General features: G+C 37.4%; 1 protein-coding gene across 4 annotated transcripts in view; it reads right to left on the reverse strand.

Annotated features, from left to right (window-relative positions):
- Positions 1 to 328: 328 nt before the first annotated feature.
- CAMSAP2 (calmodulin regulated spectrin associated protein family member 2) overlaps positions 329 to 26,141 on the reverse strand; it is an 81,846-nt gene continuing 56,033 nt past the window's right edge. For 2 of the 4 annotated variants that reach the window (XM_041420716.1, XM_041420713.1), the window contains 11 exons: positions 19,139 to 19,232; positions 18,003 to 18,096; positions 14,350 to 14,420; positions 13,769 to 13,838; positions 10,755 to 12,951; positions 9,571 to 9,707; positions 8,831 to 9,051; positions 7,718 to 7,790; positions 5,726 to 5,841; positions 4,329 to 4,447; positions 329 to 3,593 (listed from right to left, as the gene is read on the reverse strand). In XM_041420716.1, the coding sequence (XP_041276650.1) occupies positions 3,288 to 3,593; positions 4,329 to 4,447; positions 5,726 to 5,841; positions 7,718 to 7,790; positions 8,831 to 9,051; positions 9,571 to 9,707; positions 10,755 to 12,951; positions 13,769 to 13,838; positions 14,350 to 14,420; positions 18,003 to 18,096; positions 19,139 to 19,232 (3,498 nt within the window). In that variant the 3' untranslated portion in view covers positions 329 to 3,287. Of the gene's footprint in view, positions 3,594 to 4,328; positions 4,448 to 5,725; positions 5,842 to 7,717; positions 7,818 to 8,830; positions 9,052 to 9,570; positions 9,708 to 10,754; positions 12,952 to 13,768; positions 13,839 to 14,349; positions 14,421 to 18,002; positions 18,097 to 19,138; positions 19,233 to 26,141 lie in introns of all 4 variants that reach the window. The other 2 variants (XM_041420715.1, XM_041420712.1) reach the window with 1 other exon arrangement.

The raw sequence follows: 26,141 nt of genomic DNA on the forward strand, positions 1-26,141 counted from the left end.
AACCAGAGCCCCAAAGTTTATTAAATTACTTTAAATTGTGAAATTCATTTCTGAAGAGAACATGGAAGGAACCTTGTTGTCCTCACAAATGAAATAATGAAACCCATTCAATTACTCAAAACCTTCCTCTGATAACATCAGAAATATAGATTGTCTATGGAAGTGTGACCAAAGATGGTAAACAAAAGAAGAAATTGCAATGATGCATATTTCCTACAATTTCCACATTGCTGAAATATGACATCAAACAAGATTTAAACTTTAATGTGAACAATTAATAATTTTTGTTTACATTTAGAGGTAAGCAAGAATACAAAAAATGTTATTTTGGTGCCATGCTTTTATTTAAATGAAAGAAAAAACTACACTGTACCACATAAGTAGCAATGACAATATTTTACAGCACAGCATTTGAAAAAATATGGAAGCTATGCTCCATAGAAGTGGACAAGTAAGCACACAATACACTGTACATTTTTCAACAGTGCCCAATAAATCATAATTAAATAGCTGAATTTGGCTTTAAACAGCCAAATAATAAAAACTAACAGTCATACTAACATTAAAAAAAAAATAAAATTCAGTAGCTATTATGACTGTTAGAAGATGAAATTTTGCTCCAAAAACTAAGACGAGAGTTTGGCAATTCAGTCGTAGCAACAATAATAATACCCCTGATGAAAGCACCAGTGTGTTCTGGAAAGGTCAGTGATAAATACTGGCCTTTATGGAAAGCTTTCTTTTTTTTTTTTCTTTTTCTTTTTTTTTTTTTTTTTAAACATGATCCCAACCAAAGATCCACTGTAATTAGAAAATTTGCAGGCTTAAAAAGGAAAAGCATCTCTAGCTTTACTTTTCCTGTATTAAGTAAAACCTTATACTGCGAGCAATGAAATTTTCAACTGCATTATTCACATTCTACTTTTAGACATTGCACAAATCTTTAACCTGTTGACAAATGCGAATTTCATAATACATTCAGATATTTAAAATTACTCAAAGAATTCCCGTCACGTATTTAAGCTCACTTTGATTAGGTTGATGCGTGTGTCTTTATGGTGTTGCAAATCTTCAGTTAAATCATAGAACAGATTTTAGAAACAAAAAGCCTCCCATGATAAAACTTCTTTTGAAGTTATTCACCACATGTGTGTCAGTTAATTCCAACCTCCTGGTTTCTTGAATCACTGTATATTATACACAGTTTCATATTGTTATTCAAGATGTTCCTACAGTGGTATCTGTAGGAAGTGTCTAACAGGCAGAATGTGCAAACCCTCTTTCCCCCCTTTTTAATATTATTTATATCCTATATACACAATATGTATACACTTGAATTATAAGAGTTACATATCCTGGTGATATACATGCAAACAGTAGGAATCAGCTAACCACAAATAGTTTTGAGCCACATACATATTAAACATGTATTTTAAAGTGTTTTTTCTTTTTTTTACAGTTTTAACAAATATACATAAATATAAGAACATAAATTACAGTAAACTGACAGCATTTTTGAGAAAATGTTTATAATCCAGATGCACTGATGCCTAAGGCCTTATAATAATTTAAAAAAGTACTGTTCTAAACTTAATGCTTAATGACATCTCATTCCTGTGCATCTTTTCTCTAAGTAAATGAGCACATCGTAGTAGTGAGGCAGTTTCTCTCACAGCAGTTTAATGAGAGAAATACGAACATCATTTTAGTCTCCCATGAAACTGAATGGACTACATACTTATAGCACAATACTGTCTTATGTGAATGGAGTTGTCACAACACTGAAACAGAACAGAATCACAAATCATTCAAGTCTTTTCCTGAGAATGAGATTTCCCTCCCCCCCAAAAAATTCTCTGGTGTACGATGTTATCAAAATAGCCACAGATTTAGGGGAGGCTTCAAGTTTGTGTTTTCTTTTTTTTTTTTTCAGAACAGTGCTATGTTAAAAGCAAAATGTAAGAGAAACAAAAGCTGAAACGGGATAGCGATTTGTAAAATAATCAAACACTGTTTTGAAATAAAATGCAGCCCTTTTTAAATAATACTGAAATATGCCTAGAGTTTGGTTTTGCAAATGGTCATGTTATAGATTTACTGAAATGTCAGGCTTTTTTGCCATACGTACTTAAAAATTGCTGTTTCACAAGACATCACCTGTTAGTGTCAGGAAAACAATTTACAAAGACACACTGACAACTATCAGATGTCTGTTCCCTAGAAAACTGATTCAAGTCTGAGTTGGCAGATCTGAAGGCAGGAAGTGGCCTGGATCTTAAATTCAATGGGAATTAGATACACGACTTCTCAAAGATCTGTGACTTAGTGAATTCTGTGATTCTTCTGAATATTTAGTGCTCTGTTAGGCAACATCAGGGATCTAGTTCTGAATGTTTCATGAGCTCCTATTCCTTCCTTGAGGAAGCAGGACCTGACCGTGTGCTCTCTCTCCAGCTGGAACAGTGCAAAGCAATGAATGCACACTTGCTTAAACCATTTCAGAGACCTACCAAATCTTTTTACTTTGAGTTTTACTGATGTTATGAACATGCACATGGTCGGTCATTACATATCAGATGGCAACCTACTGAAACAGAAATAATTGCATCACCTTTACCCTGAGTTGTTAAATAATTAATTTGAAGAAAACTTCAAGCAGTTCAAAGGTTTTTCCTTTACTGTTTAGTTTATAAGCAAATCAGTACTATTGAATTGAAAAAGAATTATAAATACACAGGGGAATGAATCTTGATTTTGTTACAGCACACAGGAAGGATCTTGGAGAACAGACCCATTCAGCTGTTATTCAGTGACATACAATTTATCATTTAGTCTTTACTGTAAGTCAGTATGCAAAGTTCGATGGTATTGAGAATATTTAGAAGTTTTTCTTTAGTGAAAGAAAAATATTTCAAGACAAGCACAAATACAAACATATAAGGCAACAGATGTAAAAAATGTAGTTTGAGTCACTAAAGAGGAACATTCAGTGCTTCAGTGTATCTAATCAAAATACAGAGCAAATATACTCTATATGTTGCATTAGCACATACAAATCTCCACACAAGTCAAACATTTCCGTAATCACTCATAATTTTTCACCTAAGAGTTAATCTTCTGCACTCCTAAACACTGTGTTTACATTCCAGTTGGACATGATAATAGAACTTGGTGTCCAGTTTTAAGTTCTAAGAGTCTTGTTGGCAACTAGAAATCTATTTCCTATAGGCAGTAAAGATGAAGTGCAAGTTTATCATAATTGTCTCAAGCAAATTTTTTCCCATCTACTATGCCTTGGTGGGTAAGAGTTTCTTAGGAGTTACTGGTCTCTTGGTTTGCCACAAATGGCTGTGAATGGTAATTGCATCAACACTGGCAGACAAAGTTTTGGCAGGTATGTGGCTAAATTGCTTCCTGTCAGAGTTGTATTTATACAGTCCCTCTATCATTTTCTTTGTGATAGATTTGGGACCTATTCCTGTTAATTTATTGATTTCTTCAGTATCAGGGCAGTATGTATACAGACATCTGAACTGGCAGCCTGAATCCCGGAACAAGATTAAGAAATTATTGGCATCAGATTTTTCCATTTCCTTAAAAAGAAAGAAAGAAAGAAAGAAAAACATTCAGAATATGAATTTTGCATTGTAATTAGAAAACATTTCAATTAACTAGATTTCATTTTGAATCAGTTTTCTACCAGAGCTGAAACCTTATGTCTAACTCTGTCCACTAAAAGACCGTATTTTCAATCATTAGAATTTGCTAAGCTTCACCTATCTGAATTTTGATAGGGTAGATATCCATGTCAACCAAAACCTAATTTATTTAGACAATTTCAGCTATACTTGTTTAGTTGTACCTCAAGAACAGACATCCCACAAGTCTTTTTGTAGATCAAATAAAAATCCTTTTCATCATCCTTTTCATCAAATTGGTTTAATACTTGCAAGTTCGGGAACAGGAAACTTGACACATGTCTTGATATGTCTGAAAAATCCTCTGGTGCTAAAATGGAAGCCCTAAATCCACTCAAGCTTGGTCACACCTTGAAGTCAGTTGAAATGTATTGAACAGGAGTTCTTAATCAGCTGAAATCTTCAGATTCCTATTCGACCTAACAGACCTTCTATGGGACATGTGCCCTTTACACATACAGCTTCTATCAAGTGATGTATGCTTCATACTTGAGTTAAGCATGACATTTGTGCAGCTATTTTTTGAATTAAGCATGACATTTGTGCAGCTATTTTTTCTGGGATTTCCGAGGGTCATTTGATGTAGTTTGATGTCGGTGTTTGTGCTTTTAGGGGAAAAAAACCTCTTACCTCCAGGATCTTTTTCTTTTGACCTTCATTTACTTTTCCAGCCAGGCAGCAATGTGCCAGTGCATTCTGAATTATATACTTATTGGATTTAGCACTGGGTTCTTTGAAGAGCTTTGGTCCTATGCAAAAGGAACAACAAATAAGGTAAATTAATCAATAAGCCAACAAAGTGTTACTTTGAATGCTGTGAAGCACTTCTGGTGTGGAACTTTTGCATGCACAGAAACACAAATCCAGAAATAATACAGAATAAGGTTAGAGACCACAAATTTCACAAGTAAAATGCCGTTCAGCTGTCACTGAATTTACTTACAAATGTGTCTTTCATTATTAAATCATTATTATTGGCAGCCTTGGTAATTTTTTTTCTCTCAGAGGACCTTTTCTATGAACAACAGAACATTTTGCTTTTTCTAAACAAAATTTCAGTTGTCCAGGAGAGAGCGAAGTCTTTCTTTCTCTTTTCCTACACCTGTGATTTCAGGGGTGTGAGGTATAACAATGAGGCATATGCAGTGCTTAGAGTAACTGTTGCCTGTCCTCTTTGGAAGTCCAGAAATGTTTTACCCAGAACCAGGGATAAAAGATCTGGCCTTACACTTGACAGGTTATTCTGTCTGTAAAATTACTCATCTGGTTGAAGGAGAAATCTCCTGTTTTAATTTCTGAAATGTCTGTGTACTTGGGTCAAGTCCATTTTAAAAAACCCAACACATGAGTACCAATTAGGAAAATAATGTGCAAACATCAATTAAATTTAAGATTAAATCTGTTTGTCTAAGCTTTGAGGAAAAAAATCCTAGAAAATACCTAACCTTATGCTACTCTTCTCACAGATAAAGTGATATTAGGTTGGCAAAAGTGGAGCTTTTATAAGCCTGATGATATAAGGTCTTGGCAGTATCATGTGTGGTATAGTTAGAGAAAAGGGAGGAAAATACCACTATTATTTGATTCATAATATAATAAAGAATGAGTAGTCTGATCATAAAGTTCCTAATAAACAACAAAACATCTGTTAGGAAACAAATAGTGCAGAATATTTATATTTGCATTGCTAAGAAGACTCTTTGCTGCTGCAATTTGGTTTTTGTAACTCTGTTCTAAATTGAGTTGAAATATCAACACTTTGTGCCTTGCTAGAGACACTACAGAAGTACAGACTGATGTGTGAGCCCATGTGCTGTTCTGAGCCTGACTGCAGTTTATTGTGGTTATCACAAATGCTACTGAGTCCGTACTTTTATTTTGGATTAGAAATGTTAACCTTGTATTATTAGCCTCTACTTCGAAGGGTAAAAATCAAGTTTTAGGAAAGCAAATCAAAGTAACTGAAAACTCTTCATGCACAGAACCACTAACAGGCAGGTACTTTTCTGACTCTTGTTGCCACTGACCTGTGTATTCTGTAGCAGAGGCGACTGAAGAAGTTGTAGATGCATTTTCCCAATCTTTTTCTCCGTTACGACTCCCACAGCGACTTGGGGATAAAAATCCTTCCACAGATTCAGACCTAAACATTAATTTTAAAATCTATTAAAAAATTCACAATGTTCAGCTGGGAAGCCTTCTGAGATGAAAAGAAGGCAAGGTAGAACACAATGATTTGAATTAGAAACTATAAACCTAAATGCACAATATTTAGTGTGTTTTGAATGATGCATAAAGTTGGTCTTTAGGTGAGGTATATGTTAATTTTTGGGCTACATCTGAGGGACAGAAACCTAGTATATGTTCTTGGTTGTGAAATAGAATTACTAAGTGGAAATTTGTGTTACTTTTAACAAGTACTGGCAAACCAATGTTATCTCATATAGTGAACAAACCAGTTCTTGATAGAATAATGAAGTAAAAATTTAGTTCATTTGTACTTATGACTGCAACAACTGTCAGTGAGAACTGCTGAATTTAAGACAGCAAAACAATTTCCCTTCTAGTTCTTGCTTTCACAGGCAATAACTTCTGGCGCTGAACAAGATTGTCAAGTTTTCTTAAATTATTACAAGATATTTAAAATATTTTTTTATTGTGGCTACTGCAAAAGCCAGTCAAATTTGTATCTCGGAATGAAAATTTGCTAAGTGAGAAAAAGGCACAGAATAAGGAAAAAAAGTGGTATCATATAAAAATTTGTGTGCATGCTCATTTTCAGTAAAATCAGCAAGAGATGAAAATTCAATTTATACTATATCCTACACCTTTTGTGATTAGCACCTGCATGAAGAAGGTGACAAATGTAACACTGAGATGCTCTCAGAGGGATCATCAAAAACAATGGTGATGTGAGGATAATGTGACAATATGGGTTTGGAAAGATACTGAAAATTCTTTCAACTCTGTTGCTTTTATAATGCTTTAAAAGTCTCAATCCCTTAAACAAATCCAAAGCCTGAGGAAGATGTACTGCTCATTAAAAGCATTGTACAGCACTGCACAACTCCAGCTCCATACACAGGGGTTATCTCCTGCAAAGCCTGTGTAGATGAGCAACATCAAGCCTTTTGTAATAGCTAATATAGCTGGAAGAAATCCCCCTCTCAATTAAAACTGCTAATTTTTAAGAGATGACAAGAGATATTAGGCTAATTGAATCATTTATGAAAGTTTCTTATGTAATAACTAGAAAGTCAGTTCTTGAGACATCAAGGTAATTAAGAAGTCAACTGAAGCCAGCTGCAGGTTTGTCAGAGCTGATGAACAATGTGTAGTGGCCACGAAGACACAACAGGCAATATCAGAAAATGTAGTACTCCTTATCAACCCTTCTCCTAGTTTGCTTTTCTTCACTTTTTCTTCTTTTATACAAAGAAAATAGTATTTGTCTGAATATTATCAAGTAGTTCAAAGAAATAGTGATTTTCCTCTGAATGATAATATGGGGTTTGTATTAAAAAAGATAATTTTGTTTCTGTTATTTTCAGGTGGTTTTTAATGCAAAATAAATTCTGGTGTTTGGAAAAGGCTGAAGTCCTTGTGAGCATTCAGTAATTCCCTGTACAACTGCTAAAGAAAAAAACCAAACAGAAAATAAACTTCTATGTTAAAAAAAGAAAAGCAGCTATGCTGTTGCACGCAGCATACAGGTTTAGCAAAATATCCATAGGTTGAGATTTAGATACAAGCAGGTGAATTAAAGAGGCTGTGTGAACATCATTTTGGTTTGACCTCATTTATACCTGCCCAACTGGTTTACTTGGTAAAATTTGCAAAACAAATGACCATGGCTTGGTTCCCAAATGTCTGACAGTGGAAACTATCCCTGTCTCAAATGAGGAAAACATACCTGTTCTCGGAGTACACAATATATACACGACCTCTAAAAAATTCATGCTAGTTTTACATAGCTGATTACAAAATTTTATTACATCAAATGGTTATTTCAGCTTTACCTTGGTGTTCTCTTGCCTGACTGCACACTCTCATTGTCCCCTGTATTCAGCGATGCCAATGAAAGACTAGATACTGAAAAAACACGATAAAGCTGTGAACCTGGATAAAAACAAAGTTAAAGCTTATAAACCTATGCAAGTAGGAGAGTCTGTTCATCAGACCAACACCAGCATCTGAGAGTCAGTAAGAGCTTTTCTACATGATATACCTGCATGCATATGTGCTGCACTTCCTGTAAACACTTGCTGTCACGCAGCCTTTGGCAGCCACTGGGGATGGGCTCAGGCTATGCACTAATGGGAAGCATGAACATGGGAATATTGGCACTATGCAAATCAAAGGATGCAATTAAAGTTAATAAGTCCTCTTGAAAGAGAGCTTAAGAGACTTAATTTAAAGCTTGGGATGGATTCTTGGACGGTGTTAAGGAAATACTTTAAATTACACTGGAAGACAGAGGGAAGCAGCCAGAGAAAATATAGCACAACAACAAGGGTAGAGGAGGCTGTAACAAAAAGGATCACTGAGCAATCTGGTTATTTTTTCTAATTGTAAATTGATAATACTTCTTCCAGCCGTTAGTGCAAGTTCTATTGTATCTAAAAGAATGCTAAGTTGTTGCACGTGGTTAGTGTTGCTATGTTCTTAACTGTACATGCAGCTGGTGAGCAAAATAGAAAAAAAACCATGAAATGTAAAGGTAACTTTCAAGTTTTAATTTTGTCTGTATTGTGTGAGTTTAAATATTCTTACCTTAGGTCACCATTTTATTTATTGATCCCTTATCTCCCAACTTTTATTCATTCTTAGCTCTACAGGTGCAAGAAGAGATTAGTGAAGAAAACATGGGTGTGCATGAAACTTGTAACACATATTCATCCCTCCACTGGGGTTTCAGAGCTAACTTTTTTTTTTGTTTATATATGCATGCATGCATAGCAGGTAAGTGACATTCATCTTTCCATTTCTATGCCAAATTTTGCTTTCCAGTTTGGACACGTGTAGTTTCAATGTAGCACAAGACTCTCATAAATGCACGTGCTTGTTAGGACCAAAACCCAAGCTGGTGTTTTAGCATGAACAGACTCTTTCTCCATGTAAACATTTGTTACCTGGTGGACCTTTGATTGGTGTCTTAGGTGATTCAATATGATCTCTGTGAATAGATTTTGGACGTGGCTTTTTCTGTTTGATGGAGAGGGAACGTGGCTTTATGACAGTATCCATGTCTTCCATAAGCTTTAGTTGTTTCCTTCTCATATATTCCTGCTTAATAAATTCTCGCCGTGCCCGTTCATCCTCCTTCTTCTGACGTTCTTCTTCTGTTTTGCGTCTAAAAAATTACCATAAAAATCAGCAGTAGAAATTTTCCAAATAAGGGGTTTCAGCTAGCACAGTGAGGACAACACTGGCATCAGATTTTTGGAACTTCAATATTCTCAAACACCAGTAAGAGACAAATGCTTTTAAATTTTTTAATAATTTTCAGAAAGTTTAAACTTTTTGGGATATTGCTACTGATAAAACCAAACACAGATTTATGAGCTTCATTGCTGTAACGGAGCGAACATTGTGCATTTGTGCAGAAGGAACCCTGAGGGACACAGGCTCCCTCAGACTGTGCTCTGAGGAGCTGTGCTCAGCCCAGCACGGCTCCCAGCCTGAGGAGCTACAGACTGATGCCACCTGCTGTCCTGCAGGGCCAGCTGGGCTCCTCTGCACATCTGGCTCTACGGTGAATAACTTGGATATTGAGATGCAATTCTTTGACACGCAGGTTACAATTCTAACTAAAGTAGACATTTTTATGTTCACCATTACTGATCATTTGGATTAGAACATATATTTTTACCTTGTCTCTTCCTTCTTATGTTCTAGTTCTGCTTCCAGCTGCTGCTTTCGAAGCAAAGTCTCTCTTTCCCTTCTCAAACGCTTCTCCAACAATGCTGCTCGTTTCATAGCCATGTCATTTTCTGCCTTTTGATCATCCTAGCAACCATTTTTGAAGGAAAAGGACCAAAAGTATTAAGATCTCTAGATTCAGCAATTGATTTTGCCAAGTCATTACACACTTAATTCTGTACACTGCTTATCCTAACATACTCTTGCAGTATTTGGAATGTTTATTTTTGAAGATTTTTCTTAAGACTCTTAGAAACTTCATAGTGGAATTTTTCCATCCTGAGTCAAACAAAATTCAACACTGATATGAGAAAACCTGCTAAGTGAGATGTTTTAGTTTTGAGTCAGATCCCACATAGCATAAACTTCTTCTTTCAGCTTTGGAAGAGTCTACATGTATGAACATGAAGGTAATTATCACAAACCCCAATAATTATGTACCGTATAGAAGTAACTTCTGAGCAAGCCAAGTGTTTTGTTAGAACTGAGGAATGCTTCCAGACAAGCTAGGATCATCTAGATACATGACACAAAATTTTGGGGTATTCTAAAATGGAAATAAGTCTAGACCACTGTCTTACAATATGCATTATAGTTAAAAGCCTGTCTGAATAGAGCTCTTTAATAAAAAGTCTCCAAGGAGTGCTCCCAACTTCAAAAGGGAGTCTCAGCAGACATACTTCCTTAGCCAGCTGAGAGAGGGAAAAAGGCTCTCCAAAGTGCAATTCAAAAATGTGAATAATTATTAAAAATGCAGGCTGTTATGTACTTCAAAAACTTTTAGTTAAATTTGGGAGTGAGGTGAGGAAGTGAGGGTGAGATGTGAGCACGTTTAATCAAGATGACCAAAACAAATGTTAAAAAAAAATCTACATTCAGCATGGATCTTCCTCACCAAGACCTCCAAGCACATAACTATGAATGGAAGGGGATACTCTGACATGCTCAGAAATCCAATATGATAGAATCTCACCACTCTTATGATGCCAAATTAATCAAGTCCAGAAGATAAGCCTTCACATTTAGAGTTGCTGTACTGTCTACTTTGACTTCAATCATCAGCAACATCTACGTTTCAATTAAAGATTTAAACAAAGCTTAACAGCTGACATACACATCCACTAGTTCTCTTACCTTAAAAAAGAATCCACAACACACTTTCTGGTCATCTTCAAACTGTTCTCTATCACTCTCACCTTCATATTTCTCAACAGATACCTCACTTTTTTCTGGTGGCTTCAAATCTGATAGGGAAACTTCAATTAAGTTAGCTGTTTTGGGAGCTGGAGGTGGTAAAATGGGTTGGTTTAGCTGATCTTCATTTGGGGTGAGGCAGACAGTTTCTGTGATAGGCTGAGATAACACTTCAGAAACGTTAGATTCAATAGGCTTAATCTCTTTTTCCTCCAACTTCTGCTCACCCTGTTTTGGCAATTTTGGTCCTTCTTCTTTTGCTGCCTCTTCTGTAGACTTGACTTCTTTCAAAAGATTTCCCTTTAACTGAGGTTCGCTTACATGTTCACCATCATCTCCAAAGCAAACAAATGATCTAGTCTGAATGGGAACCTGACTGGGGGAAAACCTCCTCAAACGGGGAAGGCTGTCCACAGACCGTGGGGCAGTCAAGGTACGGTTTAGAGGCGTTATTTTCAGTTCATTTGGCCTAGGAGTCCTTTGCATTTTAATGTGAAAAGAGGCATTCTTCCTGTTGGAAGATTGTGGAGATTGATGTGTAGAGCGAGGAGATTCCTGTGAGAAAGGTGCAACAGGAGCTGGAGCTCCCCCTTGCCTTGAAGAAGACTTAAAGTCCCGAATCTGCTTCTGAGGAGAAGGCTGAGGAGGAGAAATAACCCAAGCCTGTTGCTCTCTCATCTGCATCAGCATCTCCTGCTGAAGGGATAGACGTTGCATTTCTTGTTGTAGAAAGTGTAGGGAAGAGTTTAGTTTTTCAATAGATTTTGTATATTCTAAGAGATCTCCATCATTAAGATTTTCTTCTGAGGGGCTTGCTAAATTCCATTGCTTTTCAGCATCTCCAGAAGTAGCAGGAGATTTTAACCATTTGCTATGAGAATTTTCTGGGTTTTCTTTTATTAATTCTGAAGTCTTACTAGTTTGGTCATCTGATTTTTGAGTTTCTTTTTCTTTCAACCGATTGCTGTCAGTGAATACCTTCTCATCTTCAGCTCCTGCTGCTTCCTCTCGGAGAGGTGATACCCCATCACCTTTCTTTTTCACAACATTGAGAAATGCTGTTCTTCCCATTTTCTGCCGCTGCTTTGTGAATGCAGCTTCAACTTTCTTCTTCTGTGCTTCAATGGCTCGCCTCTTTTCCTCTAGCTTCATCCTCAGCTGTACCATTTCAGAAGCCAGTAATTGTGTAGTGTCTCTTCCTTGAGGAACAGATGCCTCCTCAGGAATGTGAGCCCAAGCAACCATATGAGGGATGTTCAGCTCAGAACCTTCTGGTGTGGTTTTCTGAGAACTGCTTCCACTGCTTTTACTATCTGTGTGATTCAGCTTCCTGAATTTCTGCTCAGCAAAGCTGGTCATTTTAACCCCTGAACTCGAAGAAGCACTGCTGCCTGCCTGTGATTTAGTACTTACTGAGCTGGGACAGGGACTTAATTGATCTCTGTGATTGCTAGCTCGCATGTCGTAATCCTGGAGAAATTTAGATGGTTCCTCCATGTCAGAGTCCATGCTCACAGTATAATCTCTCAAAGAAGAATCCTCATCCATTGTCTCTGGGATATCTTCTGATGGGACATGTATTCCAGTATCTACTTCTGTGTTGTCAGTCACAGGACTCAGAGCACCCTTAGTGTCTGTGATTATATCTGGGGTAGTCTGATTTGGTTTAATGTTTGAATTCAAGATGCTCATTTCCCGATTGTGAAGAAAGAACCCATTTGTAATTTGGTCTGTTTGGAGAAGTCTGGGAGATTTTTCAGTGTCATGAATTATCTGCAAAGCCTCCTCAATGCTCGGCGTCTCAATCTGATTGCCAAAATCATCCAGAACTGCCCTGTTTTGCAGAGCTCCATTTGGAAACCTGTAGTGTCTGCTCTCATTGGCATTTCTTTGATTTGCATTAAGAGACTGATTGGCCTTTGTCATGTCCTTTTCCTCTTCAATGTCTTGATTCTCCTCTTCTCCGTTTACTGGTTTGAAGGACAGATTTTTTCTAGAATGCTTCGGCATGCGGTTGATGTTTCCTGTAAGGCCTTCATTGCTCACAGATCTAGGAATTCCCCTGTTTGGAGTAGATGCTGGAATGCTTTTCTCTTTGTCAAAAGGAATGTCAAACGAAACTCCATGTAACGATGACCTAATAGGGATCAGAATAAAGAAAGTAACTGAGCAACTCAGGGTTATTAATAAAAAATAAGGAAGTATGTGTATTTAATTTTAAAATTATTTTAAGCTGGTAGTATTAAAGGCACTGTTAGGTGTGCTGTATTTTGCCTAGCTTCAAATATAATAAGCATGCATATATTTTTAGATAGATATTTTTAGATTAATAAATAGATGTAAGTATAATACATTTTAAAAAAACACAACAGAATAGAATGTAACAATATTTAGTTCGGACTCGGCCAATGCTTTTTACTACTTTGAAATAAATTCTGGGCATTTTTGGAGTACAGGAATTGCCACCATAGATCAGAAGGAAGGTGTGGGAAGACAGTTTACACACCACTATGACTCTTACCATTTTGACTTCAGTTTATACCCTACTGAAGAGTTTATGACTGGTCTAACTGCAAACTAAAGCATTCAGCCTGATTGTTCTTAGCATTCCCAAAATAATACAAGCTTAAATGCTTCTGAGATCATTAGCCATGTTACTGTTACCACATTTAGTTCCCTGTGATGAGTAAATACGAACACATTTAACACCAACAATTCAAATATCTGAACTATACCTCTTTTACTGTAAAGAATAAATTATTTATTTCTGAAGATTGTTTCCTATTAACCAGTTTCTAATCCATGACATGGTTTTATCTTTCTTTTTCTACTTTTTCAAGTAGCTTACAAAAATTCTCATTACAGGACTCTGACAATCCAAACTACAATGGAGCACTTAGTACTGCTCATAAGCAAACCCCAGCATTTTGCAACCAGCTTGTAAGACTACTTACCTTTTCTCTTTGGGCCATGTCCCTACTTGCCCATCTACATAAGACATTGATGTGGACCTTCTGATGACTCCTATATGAAACAAGAATAGGATCCAATGTAACTACTGGGAAAAATTATTTTAACATCACCTTCTGCTGCTTTAACAAATTGATCTGCTTCACTACTCAGAACACTGCAATGGCAAAGAAGTGTTTATATATTGAAAATACAACTAGACCAACTAAAGCCAAATTCATCTTGAATATATACCCCTCATCCCTCAAAGAACTTACTCATGTGTAATATTCTACAAATCCTACTAAAATATACCACAAATACTTGTTGTAAGCCATCTTCCACATAATCAAAACAGAAGTCAAATTAAAAACACACCCACAATGCATTTGGTACAAACACAATATTCCCACTGGTACATTTTATAAATTACAGAAGTCAATTATGTAAATTAATTAATTTTTCATGTAAAGGTCTCCCCCTATTTCTGCATAAATGATGTTTGAATAAATACAAGCAGGATAGCAATTTACTCAGAGGACGACACCTGTCTCATTGCCTCTCCCAGCCCTTTGTGAATTGTTACCTGGAACAGATGAATAAGGCTGCTGGGGTGTATGCAGTTGGTGAGGGGGTGTGTAAGCTGGACTTCCCAATCTATAAAGCAAGAGACATTAACTTAGAATTAATACATCAAAAGCCACAATACAAAGGCCAACCAGTCATCCTGTTGTTGGCCAAGACGAAAAGATTTTTTTTTGTGATGAGAAGGAAAGTGAGGTGTAGTTCTCGTCTGAAAATATTAATTTATCAGCTAAAAAGAGAACACTGTAATAACCTTGGACTGGGACTAATGCAGGTGGACCAAAAAGTCAAAAAGGTATTTTTCGTACACAAACAGCTATAGACCTGCAGCATAAGTTTTGTTAATGTACTTGTCTCCTGATTTATTTCATGTAAATGTCTCTATCAGAAGGTTCCATTTTTTAGTCTTGATTTCAGTAAAAAGTCTACACAAACATGAGCAAAATGAGGCAGCTCCTACTGGCCTCAAAACTGAGTGATTGCAGCCAATATCACATTTTTTCCATACATTTCTATTTTCAGTTGCTTAGTTTGAAACTTCTGTTTTGTGTCTGGACTTCAACATGCACTAGAAGTGGATAAAGAAGACTTTGTGATAGACATGACTTTATAAATAAAAAAATACATTCACTACTAAAGGAGTAATTATAGAGGTTTCCTCTGTTTCTACTTATACAGATACTTTATTTGGTTTACAGAGAAGGTCTGTAATTGAGTAGCTGTGTTAATCCAGGATGGGATTAACATAATTCAATGTTTTGATCAAGGTGCTTTTTCATGATCAGAACAAAGACACATACATAAAGACACATGGATTTGTATGTAAAACACTTCTAGAGAAGCCAGACTTCAAACACAAGCTGGATTAAATCCTTTCATGTTTTGAATTTTGTCCACTGAATTGAAGAGCACACTCCCAAACTCACATTTTTCAGAATATTTGTCTGGTGTTACATTATATATACTGTGTAGTGTAGAAATATCTCTAAATAGTATTTGCAAGAAGGATATTCACATAAATGTAAGAAAAATACAATCTACAAGAGCATCTTTCACAACTACATATTAAATTATTCCATATAGGTTCCCATAAATTCCTGATTTTTTTTGTGTCAATAACACTAGATGCTAGCTACATGACATATCTGTTTTAAATGGCATTCAAGATATCTGTGAAAATTTTAAAATCCTAAGGTCTATAAGTTATCTTAAAAGAAAAGCATACTTTCCAAATTTAACCCTGCAGCCTGTGAAAATTTGCTACCACAAAGAAAATCTATACACTCAATTTTCCTTGGGGAAAAGACTGATTCTGGCACCAAGCCTGGGTTCCATGGCAACCTCAGACATCATAACTGCTCACTGCCACAGTCCCACTCCCTCCTCTGTGCTGGCTCTGGCTCCCCAGCCCATGCTCTGAGTCACTCCAACAAGCTAAGGCGGCAGAAGAACATTCACTTGTTCCAGCTGGGGCTGTTTTTTGTGTCTTTGTGTGCTGAAATGGCAACTCAAACACTCAAGGGGGCAGGAATGCACAGAGAGGAAGGAGAGGACTACAACATCCTGCAGTCAGGTCTGCGCTGCCAGGGAACCTGCAGCCTGTGCATTGGATTCCAACCATCTGAAATGACTTTTTGGGCCCCTCCTTTGTCCTGCAGTGATGTATCGTCAGGTTGGATGAAATACCCTGCTTTATGAGGAGAGATACACCAAATGGCCTTGGGAACCCCTGCTCCAAAGGATATGTTCAAAACTTTTGTTCTCCTGGCTTATATGCTCAGTCTACATGAAAATAAAATCATTGTCTACAAGAGGATCACACTTTGGATACAGACAGGGAAAGGATTTGGAATCCCTGCATTTAATGGTAGTAAGAAATAATACTCTGTTATTAAAGTCAGCATAGATTCTGAAACACTAAAAACATACTTAGGAACCTTAAATCTCAAACCCAATCAAACCCTCGCCCCTCTCTCCAAAAAACCCCATCCAAAAACAACAGAAAGGCTAAACAGGATTATCTGGGTTGGAAATCAACCATTTGCTAAATATCCAGTTAAAATGCTAATTTTATCCTTCTCCTCTGTGCCAGTTTAGATACTTCCAATAAACCAAAATAAACCCCCCAAAATTATAAATGTATTATAATGCTGTCTCTTGTTTACTAGGTCCAGATCAGATCACTGGAAGGCTTTCTTTACCTTGACAACAGAAAGCTTAAAAAGAAGGCCTAATGTACAATTTATGTCCCTTATCATAGAAAGAATATGTTGGAAAAGACCTTTAAAATCATGAAATCCAGCTGTTAACCCTGCTAAGGCCACCACTAAACCATGTCCGTAAGTGCCACATGTACACATCTTAAATACTTCCAGGGATGAATACTTCCATCTCCAGGCAGCCTGCTCCAATGCTTGACAGCTGGTTTTGGTGACAAAATTTTTGCTAATATCCAATCTAAGCCTTTCCTAGTGCAAATGGAGGCTGTTTCCTCTTCTCCTGTCACTTTTTCCTTAGGAGAGGATACCAATCTCCACCTGTCTACAGCCTTCTCTCAGGTAGTTGTGGAGAGTGATTAGGTCTACCTTGAGAAATTAATGTACGAGCAGCTACAGAACATTAGGGAAACAGGATGTTTCTATATTGCTTCCTAATCTGCACCAGTAATAATAAAACTTAATGTTTCACATGGTCTGGAAGAGAGTGAATTTTGTTGGTGGTAGCTGGTGCAGTGCTGTGTTTTGGATTCAGTGTGAGTGCACTGCTGATAACACTCTGGTGTTTCAGTGGCTGCTCACTGGTGCTTTCTCCAAGTCAAGGACTTCTCCGTGCCTCGTGCCAGCGAGGAGGTGCAGGAGGAGCTGTGGGGGAGCGTGGCCAGGGCAGCTGAGCTGAGCTGAGCTGCCACAGGGCCCCTGCAAACCATGGCTGCTGTGCCCAGCAGCGGCTGGGGGAGCTGGCTGGGAGGGGCTGATAGCTGCTGGAGGGAGCAATTGTTCTGTGCAGCACTTGTTCTCCTCGGGTTTATTCCCCTCTCTCCTTTTCATTGCAATTACAATTATCATCATATTTTATTTTGTTTCAAATTATTAAACTGTTCTTATCTTGTGAAGGTTTACACTTTCTTTCCAATTCTCCTCCCCATCAGGAGGCAGTTGGGGTGGGGAAATTAATCACAGCATAAGTATTCATTTTTACCTATTTGAATTTCATGGTACTATAGTAACATAACCAAATCAAATTAAACCCATCACTCAGGGTTTTCCTTGGTGTTACCTCAGTTTACTTTTGTTATAACTTTTGGAAAATTTGCTGTGAATTCCAGAAAAGCAGCTTCTCAAGAGCAGACGTGGTCAGCAGCTCCACTTGAAATTGAAGAGGATAAGGCCATGTGACACTTCTGTGCTGAATGCTGAGGGTTGTTTTGGACACTGGTAAGAGAACAGCACTGTCCAAGTGTACACACATGAACAAGCAGCCTGCCATGCAGCAGGGGGGGAGGGCTGAACTACAGGATATTGCACAAAATTCCAGATTGTATCTGGTAACTCAGTCACTGAGCTTTGCAAAAAGGCAAAAAAAAAACCAAATTAAAAAATCTATTTTGAACAGAGAGGAGATTGTGAAACAGTACTAGTGATTCTCTGACATTACCTGGCTACAAAGTCAGAACCAGATGGACCATCCACATAATTTCTTCTGTTAGCATTCAAGCTGTGAGCAGAAGCTGCATCTTTTGCAGGTTCAGCTGGCAGGAAGAAAAAGTTCAAGTTATTATAGTTTAGTATTCAGTTAAATTACATAGTACAAAAGCTCTCAATAATATGAAATAATTATTTTCAAAGATTTAAAGAATTTTCATTGATTCCGTTATTTAGATTAAAATTGTCACTTCCTTTCATCTTTATGTCCTCCAAAGCTCCCATACTGGCACTAATTAAAGAAATGGAGACTGACAAAATAGACTAGAAAAAGCAAGGGAAGTACTAATACAGAAAAATAAACTAAGAAAAATTAAAAGGAAACAAACACTTTTAGCAAAAGTTGTTCTGGAAGTAGTGTTTCTGTTAAATTTTTTCTCCAACCCTTAGAATGACTAGAAAAAAGATTTTTTGTCACATCCTAAACCAGTTAGCAGTATTTAAAGATTCATATCAGATTTGTATGTTCTGTAAAGCATAAAAATGAAGACAAGGTATAACAGCCACCCAATGAAAATCTCTTCCTAGTGCATGGAAAGCCAATCACAGCACTGCCGTGTGAACATTTCTGTCACCTGAAATGTTAGTTAGACCTCAAGATCTATCTGAAAGGTGGATTTTTAAATCTGAGAATTGCTGATGGAAGATGGTGCCTTTGCACTTGGTACAAAATGAAATTTTAGAATTAGCTCTCTATTCACTTTGCCCAGATTTATGATTCTCTCTCTTGGTATCTTCTCAGCAACACAAGCTCTTCAGGCTAAATTCTGTTTTCTGTTTCTTATTATATTTGTAATTCTTGCATGGGCATAAATGGATTCAAGGCTTGTTTAGGTCAGGAAAATTTGCAAGTGATTATACCACAACAATTTAAATGAGTTTTTGGTAACAGACAACAAAATCTAATTATGATTTATGAGATGAGATGAAGATTTACAATGAAGAAAGAGAACTCCTTTCCTTCTTTAAGGGGGCTGTGCACTGCCAAATCCTGTTAACTAAAATATTCACTGTATCTGTGAACACAATGCAATCTGTACACATACATATCAAAACATGCATATTAAGGCCAATCCATAACATAATTACCTTGGGGATGCACAACAACACGGGGTTGTACAAATGATGGCTTCACCACTTCAAACCACCAGAACAATTCTGCCATGAACACCATGTAATTGCTCTACATGAAAAATAAAGAAAAAAGATGGAGAGAAATTGATGTTAGAACACAAGCCTGCAAGTAAACAGATTAAGCAGCATTTGGGAGATGTCTCTGTGTTGCAGCCATTTACAATCTTATTTTACAATCCACTTATTTTACAATCTCCACTGTTTTTTTAGAAATAGAAGCCAGTAGCACCAACACATAATTTGACCAGACTGCAACCAGTTGGGTTGAAATGTTTCATAACAAGCATATGCTCAAGCCTGATGTCTTGCAGGGAGGGCAGAGAGGAGCAGGATGGATGGAAAAAAATGCCTGCCAAAGACCAGCCATTTCCATTAAAAAATAGCAGTGACAAGCCCATTGCAAGGGCAGATAATGCTTTCTTCAGAGATTTTTAACATGAAAAAGTATGGTAGCCCTTTGTTTTAGAAGCTGGAATCTGATTTTGGCTTTTGTGTTAAGTATGTGCTTTTGTCACATTTGTGAAGTTCTACCCAAATTTACAAGCCTTTAATGCAAAACAAAAAACAGCAGCAGAGTTTCTTGACTGCAGGTTAGAACCAGGTTTTAGCTCCGAAGGTTTATGCATTGCTGATATATATGTCCTTACTGGATGTTCCCATTACACAGCTATGAAAGACACAGCGTGGGAGCCCCCAGATTAAACACTAGGGAAAAAACAGATGAAAAGGAAAAACAACTGGTGACAAACTGCATTAACAACAACAAAAATCAATAGAGGAAAGCCAGGCAGGAACAGTTGTTTCTGCTGCAAGAACATATGAGGAGTGCAAAAAGCCCAGAAGGTTGTTGACTGTGGAGGCTAAGGAGTTCAGAGGCCAAAGCTTCTGCATCTTCAGTGCCACTTCATATCAGAAATATCAGCAGAAGATCAGCAAATATCCAGGTTTGAGCTGGCTCAAGCAGGTGAACAGACCTTTGCCACCAGTCTTACAAAGCCTGAAGATGTAAACAATGGTTATATATTGAACTGGGAAACCATCATTAAACAACTTTTTGTTTCAATGAGTTTCTTTCAAAAATTTGAAACAAAAATGTCATTCTAATTCAAAAACAAATCACAGGCATTAAGGATAAGAATGTAATTTTAAAATAAACAAAATATTTACTAAAAAACCTTTGATAATAAACGAGAATCTCAATTTTGCATCAGTATATTTGAAAATATAATTTTGAGTACTTATTTGACAGTTTTACTTCAAATTTATTTTTCCTGAAGATTTATAACTTAGATAAACCTATACTTCAGCAAAGGGATACTCAGACCAAAAGCTACTCCTACACTGTACTCTATGGTGAAGGGATCAGGCAGATGTTGCACAGTTATTACACAGAAGATATAAATAGAATAGGAAAAACCCCATCGCTGTTTATTCAGCTTGACACAACTGAATGAGGAAAAGTGCATAGCAGAATCTTTTCCATTCAAGTAAATGTCAAGCATAGCATTTCAGTACCACACACTGATTTCATTAGGAAGCTTAGATCAAGAAAAACTCAGAAGTTCTTCTCAGACAAATACGATTTTTAGTACTACAATTTCAAATTATTATAAATTCTCTCTGAATATTTCTCCCATCCTCTTGCCTCTCCTTAAACGTTCATATTTTTTACTTGATTTTTTAGTAAAAAATTAAATCATAAAATGTTCTAGTCATAGCTTTGTCCCCATCCAAAATAATATTGCATTTAGAGACTCCAATTTCTCATGTTTATATTGAAATGCTGCATTTCAACAAAAAACAGACTCACAATAGTGTGACTATTTTAAGAAGGACAGATATTCCTTCTGAGAATATCTTCTATGCGGTCTTGAGCTGCTGCAAGAGAGTTTGTTTTTCTAAAGCCACCAAAGCAGTATTTACTGAACTAAAAATGAAAGTGCTGCACAGCCCACTGAGAACAGAGGCTACTTTAGATGTCTGATGGTGAGCCATCATGATGGAAATCACGTTTTCTCACAGGTTATTTTTAGTCAGAACGAAGGGAAAGACTGATGATCAGTAACAAATTTTTTTGGAAAAACTAGCAGTGGGTCTGTAGTAATGTTGCTATTCCAGACTCAAAAGAATGTAAATATGATTTCCATAGATTTTTGCCTTGATTATGGTGACAAATTCTAATAGCTTGCCATATGATTATCACATGCACTTACACACAATAATATTTTAACACCAATAAAAACTAAGGAAGCCCTGAGCAGTCCAGGCTGGCTCAAGCCCCCTGAACAGCAGATGGCAGACTTGCAGCTTCAGAGACCATTATTAGCTAAACACGCTTGTTTAATTTAATTTAATCTTACTTAATTTCAGATACTTCAAATAAATTATACCCTCCTAACACCTATAGGTTTTAGATCTCCATATTTATAGAATAACCACAATATCATACACACAAATGATACATATAATTTGTCATCAGGCTTGCATCCACTAAAACTGGGTGTGAGACCAGCCACAGAAGCTTTTAGAATTTTTTTTCAAAATATACATAAAATTTTACATAAAATACACTGTAAAATTTTTACCATGATGCACATTAAAATCTCTGTTCAGTGGGCCATTAAAGGTCCTGTCCAGTGCAAATCCACACCTGTTTTGTTATACAGGTGCCAATGTAAATGCTTCAAGACTGCAGAAAACTGGAGTGTCACAAACTGTCTCGAGAAGGCCAGACTGCAGCTGTGTATGATCCAAGCACTACCAGTTTGTCCTCTGTCCTGCCACAGGCTAATAAATGCCACACCAGCTCAGTTTTCAAATCCACCATGCCTTGTTCCAGACCAGAACTGAGAGGGGAGAGCGGCTGATTAACATCAGTGAAAGCAAACCACGCTGCTTCCCTTTAAATAATGACTCAGGAACATTCGGTCCCTCTCAGGGAGAAACTCTCAAAAAACTGTTCCCTGGTTGAATCTTACTTTTAATTCCTGATCCTCAATCGTTTTAACCCAGCCAGATGGGAATGAAATGGCTGAACTGACTCCCACCACACATATTAAGTGCCTCACCAAGCACAGCCAGCTGCTCTCCCAGGTCCTTAAGGGGCTCCTGTTGCCAGCTCAGGCTTAGGTGAGCAGCCTGGCTGGCAGTGGGAGAGAAAGCTGTGCAACACCTGTGGGAATTGTGCAGCCCTGAATTTCCAGGATTTATCTATGCAATGTATTGGAACACTATTTTTCACATCTCTGGTGCTGATTACAGCCTCTGCTTATGTTATTTACAAAACAATACCATCAATATTACATCAGAAAGTACAAGTATTCAAAACTGCTCAGGTGCAATAAATATTTTTTAATATAAATCACAGAATGATTAGGTTGGAAGAGTCCTTCAAGATCATCAACCCTTCAGATATCATACACTCCTGTTCAATTCAGCAGCAGAAAAAAAAAAAAAAAGAAGTTCTGGATCTGAATCAAAAAGGATTTGACAGTGCAAATGTTTTTTCTGCCACTCTGGTTAGTAATCAGGCACAAAAATAAGGTACCTATTCCATGTGCTTAGTTGTGATTCTGCAGAGGTTGGAGTCTGGCCCACATCTAGGTCAGAGGAACGCCCCTTCAGCCAAGACAGCAATGATCTCTCAGATTTGCATCATTTCACATTCTGAAGGCTTTCATTCTAACAAATATGCCTTCTGCACGAGCTTGGGTGAGCAGACTCTAGAGATCTCAGCAGAGAGCAGCCAGAGCAGCAGCAGCTGTGCTGAAGGACGTGCAATCCCCCTGCAAGAACAGCGAGGCTGCAGAGCCCCGCGGCCCTGCTGAACGCCCAGGAACCAACACGCCCGGAGCACAGCACTCAGCCAGCTCCTTCCAGGAACAGCAGTTCTTACAAGCAGACAAAGATTGTATGCATATATACGTACCCCAAGGGACAAATGGACCCCTTGAGAAACTTTTTGCACGTTCCCCAAAGCCACTGGTGGGCCACTATGAGCCCCTGCTTCTGGGAGACCAAGGGACTGGGCTCCAACCCAGTAAAAATGACTCTGTGTATGTGTGTGAACTCTGTGAGCAAATGAGTGCTGTGTGTGAATGGTTATCTCTGAGTCATAATCTCTGAGTCATGCTACTGATAATGGCAGTTGAATTAATCAAAAGTGTTCTAATAGTGTGATCCAAATCTCACCGTCAATCCTCTATGAGTGAAGAGAGAATGCACAACGTGTGTACTTTAAATGAGCAGTAGGAATTTAGGATCACTATTTAACAAAACAAAACAAAACCCCACATATTTGTATGGGCTTGGGTAAAGGAACACTTACAAAAGACAACAATTGATGTAATGCCAAGTTCCTGTGTAAACTCTCAAATCATGGCACACACCAAATGATTCCAGCTGTCAGTCAATCCCCTCTTTGACAGTTCACCTCCTAAATGACTTGTTTTTAGATTTGAAGCCTATGCCCCTACTAGAATAAAGTGGCAGAGAATGATCTAAAATTATCGAGAATATAATCAATTATGACCAAAGATGTGTTTTTTAACCCTTTTAGAAATAATTTCCATGTATCTCATGTGACAAATAGAACATGTAAGATGCTTGTTTTAATTCTCTCTTCAGTGACCATACAAGATCCTTATAGTAATTATGCATTCCATTGAACAACCGAAGCACAAATGCTACCTATCTCCTATTATATCACAGTGCTGATCAACTGCTGGGACAAAGCAATAAATAAATCTTTAGGTTCTGCAGGATGCTTCATACTTTTCTGATGGCACCTTATGCAAGGTTTTCTATCTCTACAAACTTGTTCTTTGAAAAGGCAATGCAAGTGCATGTCAAGTCACAGTGAAACAGTTCCTTCAGCTCTGTGTACTTTCCCAGATACAGGTGAAGAACAAGATACTTAAAAAATAAATCCTGTCTGAAGATAAAGCTGCTTACAGGAGAAGGGCAAAAAAGCAATCTGCACAACTAGAGACAGACTCAAGATTTCTATTATTTCCGCTTGTTAAATATGCAGGGAGGATTCAGAAAATATTGTGATTATTTTTATATAATCACTCTCTACTTGTGTTTGTCTGTCTCAAAGGAAAACAACCAAGAATCAGCATGGTCCCTGTTGGTGCCTCAAGCATCCATGGAATGTATTGAAATATTTTTTTCTTTAATATCAGTAGCCCTGCCTTAGTAAACATCTTATGAAGAACTTTACAAATGTATTTTTCTTAGAAGAGAAGAAACAGGCAATAAGAAGCACCAAAACTTTCTGCTTCCTTTGATTATGACACATTAAAGCTGTCTAGAAATCCAGACAAAGCTTATTTCTCTCTGTGCTAAACCAGAACTAAGCCAACAGTTTCATCTGCTGGGAAATCTGAGAGCCTCTATCAAAGACTCAGGATGCTTAAATGAAGTCACTGTGTTTCTGTGCATTTTGATGGAAAACCTGAAAGGAGGCAGTGTCACTGTGGTGAAATGCTGCACTACATTTCTGCATCATATCCTATCTCCAACCTCCCTTGATTTAATGTACCAGGACAGTGCAGGGTGCCCTGGGAGGAATGTAAGCTATGTAGTTTGTGCTGGATCACTTAAGAAGAGGTTCTGCTCTCCTCCTTCTCAAGAACCAGCAGCAAGCCAGGATACCTACTGTAGTTTCTAGGACCACACAAGGCACAGCACTGTAATTCCAAAAACTGCTGAGATTTTTTTTCTGGAGGCTTTTTCCAGTAAGATATCAGCAGTTGGTATTTTTTACTTTTTTTGTCACCACTACAAATGTAAGAGGTTTTTAAGCCAAAAGCACAGTGGCACCTACTGTGCAGTATGAGCGACTCTGAAAAGAGACAGGAATTTCTGCTGATTAACAAAGACACACCTCTACAAATCCTAAGACTTCATATTATGTACATTTTGTAGGCTGAGATGAGTAGCTTCCACAAACCAGTGTAACTCAATGTGTAATATTTAAAATATCCACTCACAATACAAGTTTTTTAAAAGTGACAATAAAATTCACTGGAGAATAAACACATTTATTAAAACTTACTCTAATCAGATGCTCTGGAAAACTAAGGAGGAACTCCTTTAACAATGAATTTATTTTTCAAGCAAATTAATTCTTAACACTGGAAAAACAGAGTTTACAGCACTAGCCGAAGTTTCCATGCCAAGTTTTAGAAGAAAAACTTGGCAGCCTTGCTTTGTAACATTTACATCTAAATAAGCATCCATGCCACAGCAACTTGTAAAAACATGATCACAAAAGGGCTTTCTCAGATCTAGAAATACTCTAACTCTTTGAAAGAACTCTAAATCAGTGTTCAGAAACAGCAAAATCACTAAGTTTAAAGAGTAAACTCTGATGCATTGGGATACTGACAAAATATTTACTATAGTTTGTTTTTTTGTAATTGACGCTTCCTAGTGCATACTGGTTTGAGAAGGAATTCAAGCCATTACTATAAAAATGGTATGACTAATTGTCATGAACCAAAACAAGAATAATCAGTTGCATTTATTCCATGTATCTGTAAGCACAGAGAAACCATCAAAACGCAGTGAAGGAGCTGAGCCCACGGAGCGTGGCTGTGGGACAGGAGGTGCAGCCAGGGCAGACTGCAATGCAGCACACTTCACCAGCATGGAGGTAGATCACTGCATGTGAAATTGAACAGCACCAAAAGCTGGCTGAAAGCACTCACTGCACAGCTTTGCACACACAAAATGAACCAGCAACAGCTAAGGAGTCTAGACTAAGGTCCTACTGCCCTTACTCACCCTGGCAGCTCATTACTTATTTGGAAAGGGTTGGGTTCAACCCTTCAGGAGACAACAAAGCTGTATTCAAGCTCTGGCCTGTGTGACTCTGCTTGTGAGATTGCTAGAAAATCATAAAAGCAGTGAAATGACCCAGATATTTAGAAACCAATTACATCCCATCTGC

Source organism: Onychostruthus taczanowskii, unplaced genomic scaffold (assembly GCF_017590055.1).
Source record: "Onychostruthus taczanowskii isolate IOZ18803 unplaced genomic scaffold, ASM1759005v1 scaffold65, whole genome shotgun sequence".
Lineage (NCBI taxonomy): Eukaryota > Metazoa > Chordata > Aves > Passeriformes > Passeridae > Onychostruthus > Onychostruthus taczanowskii.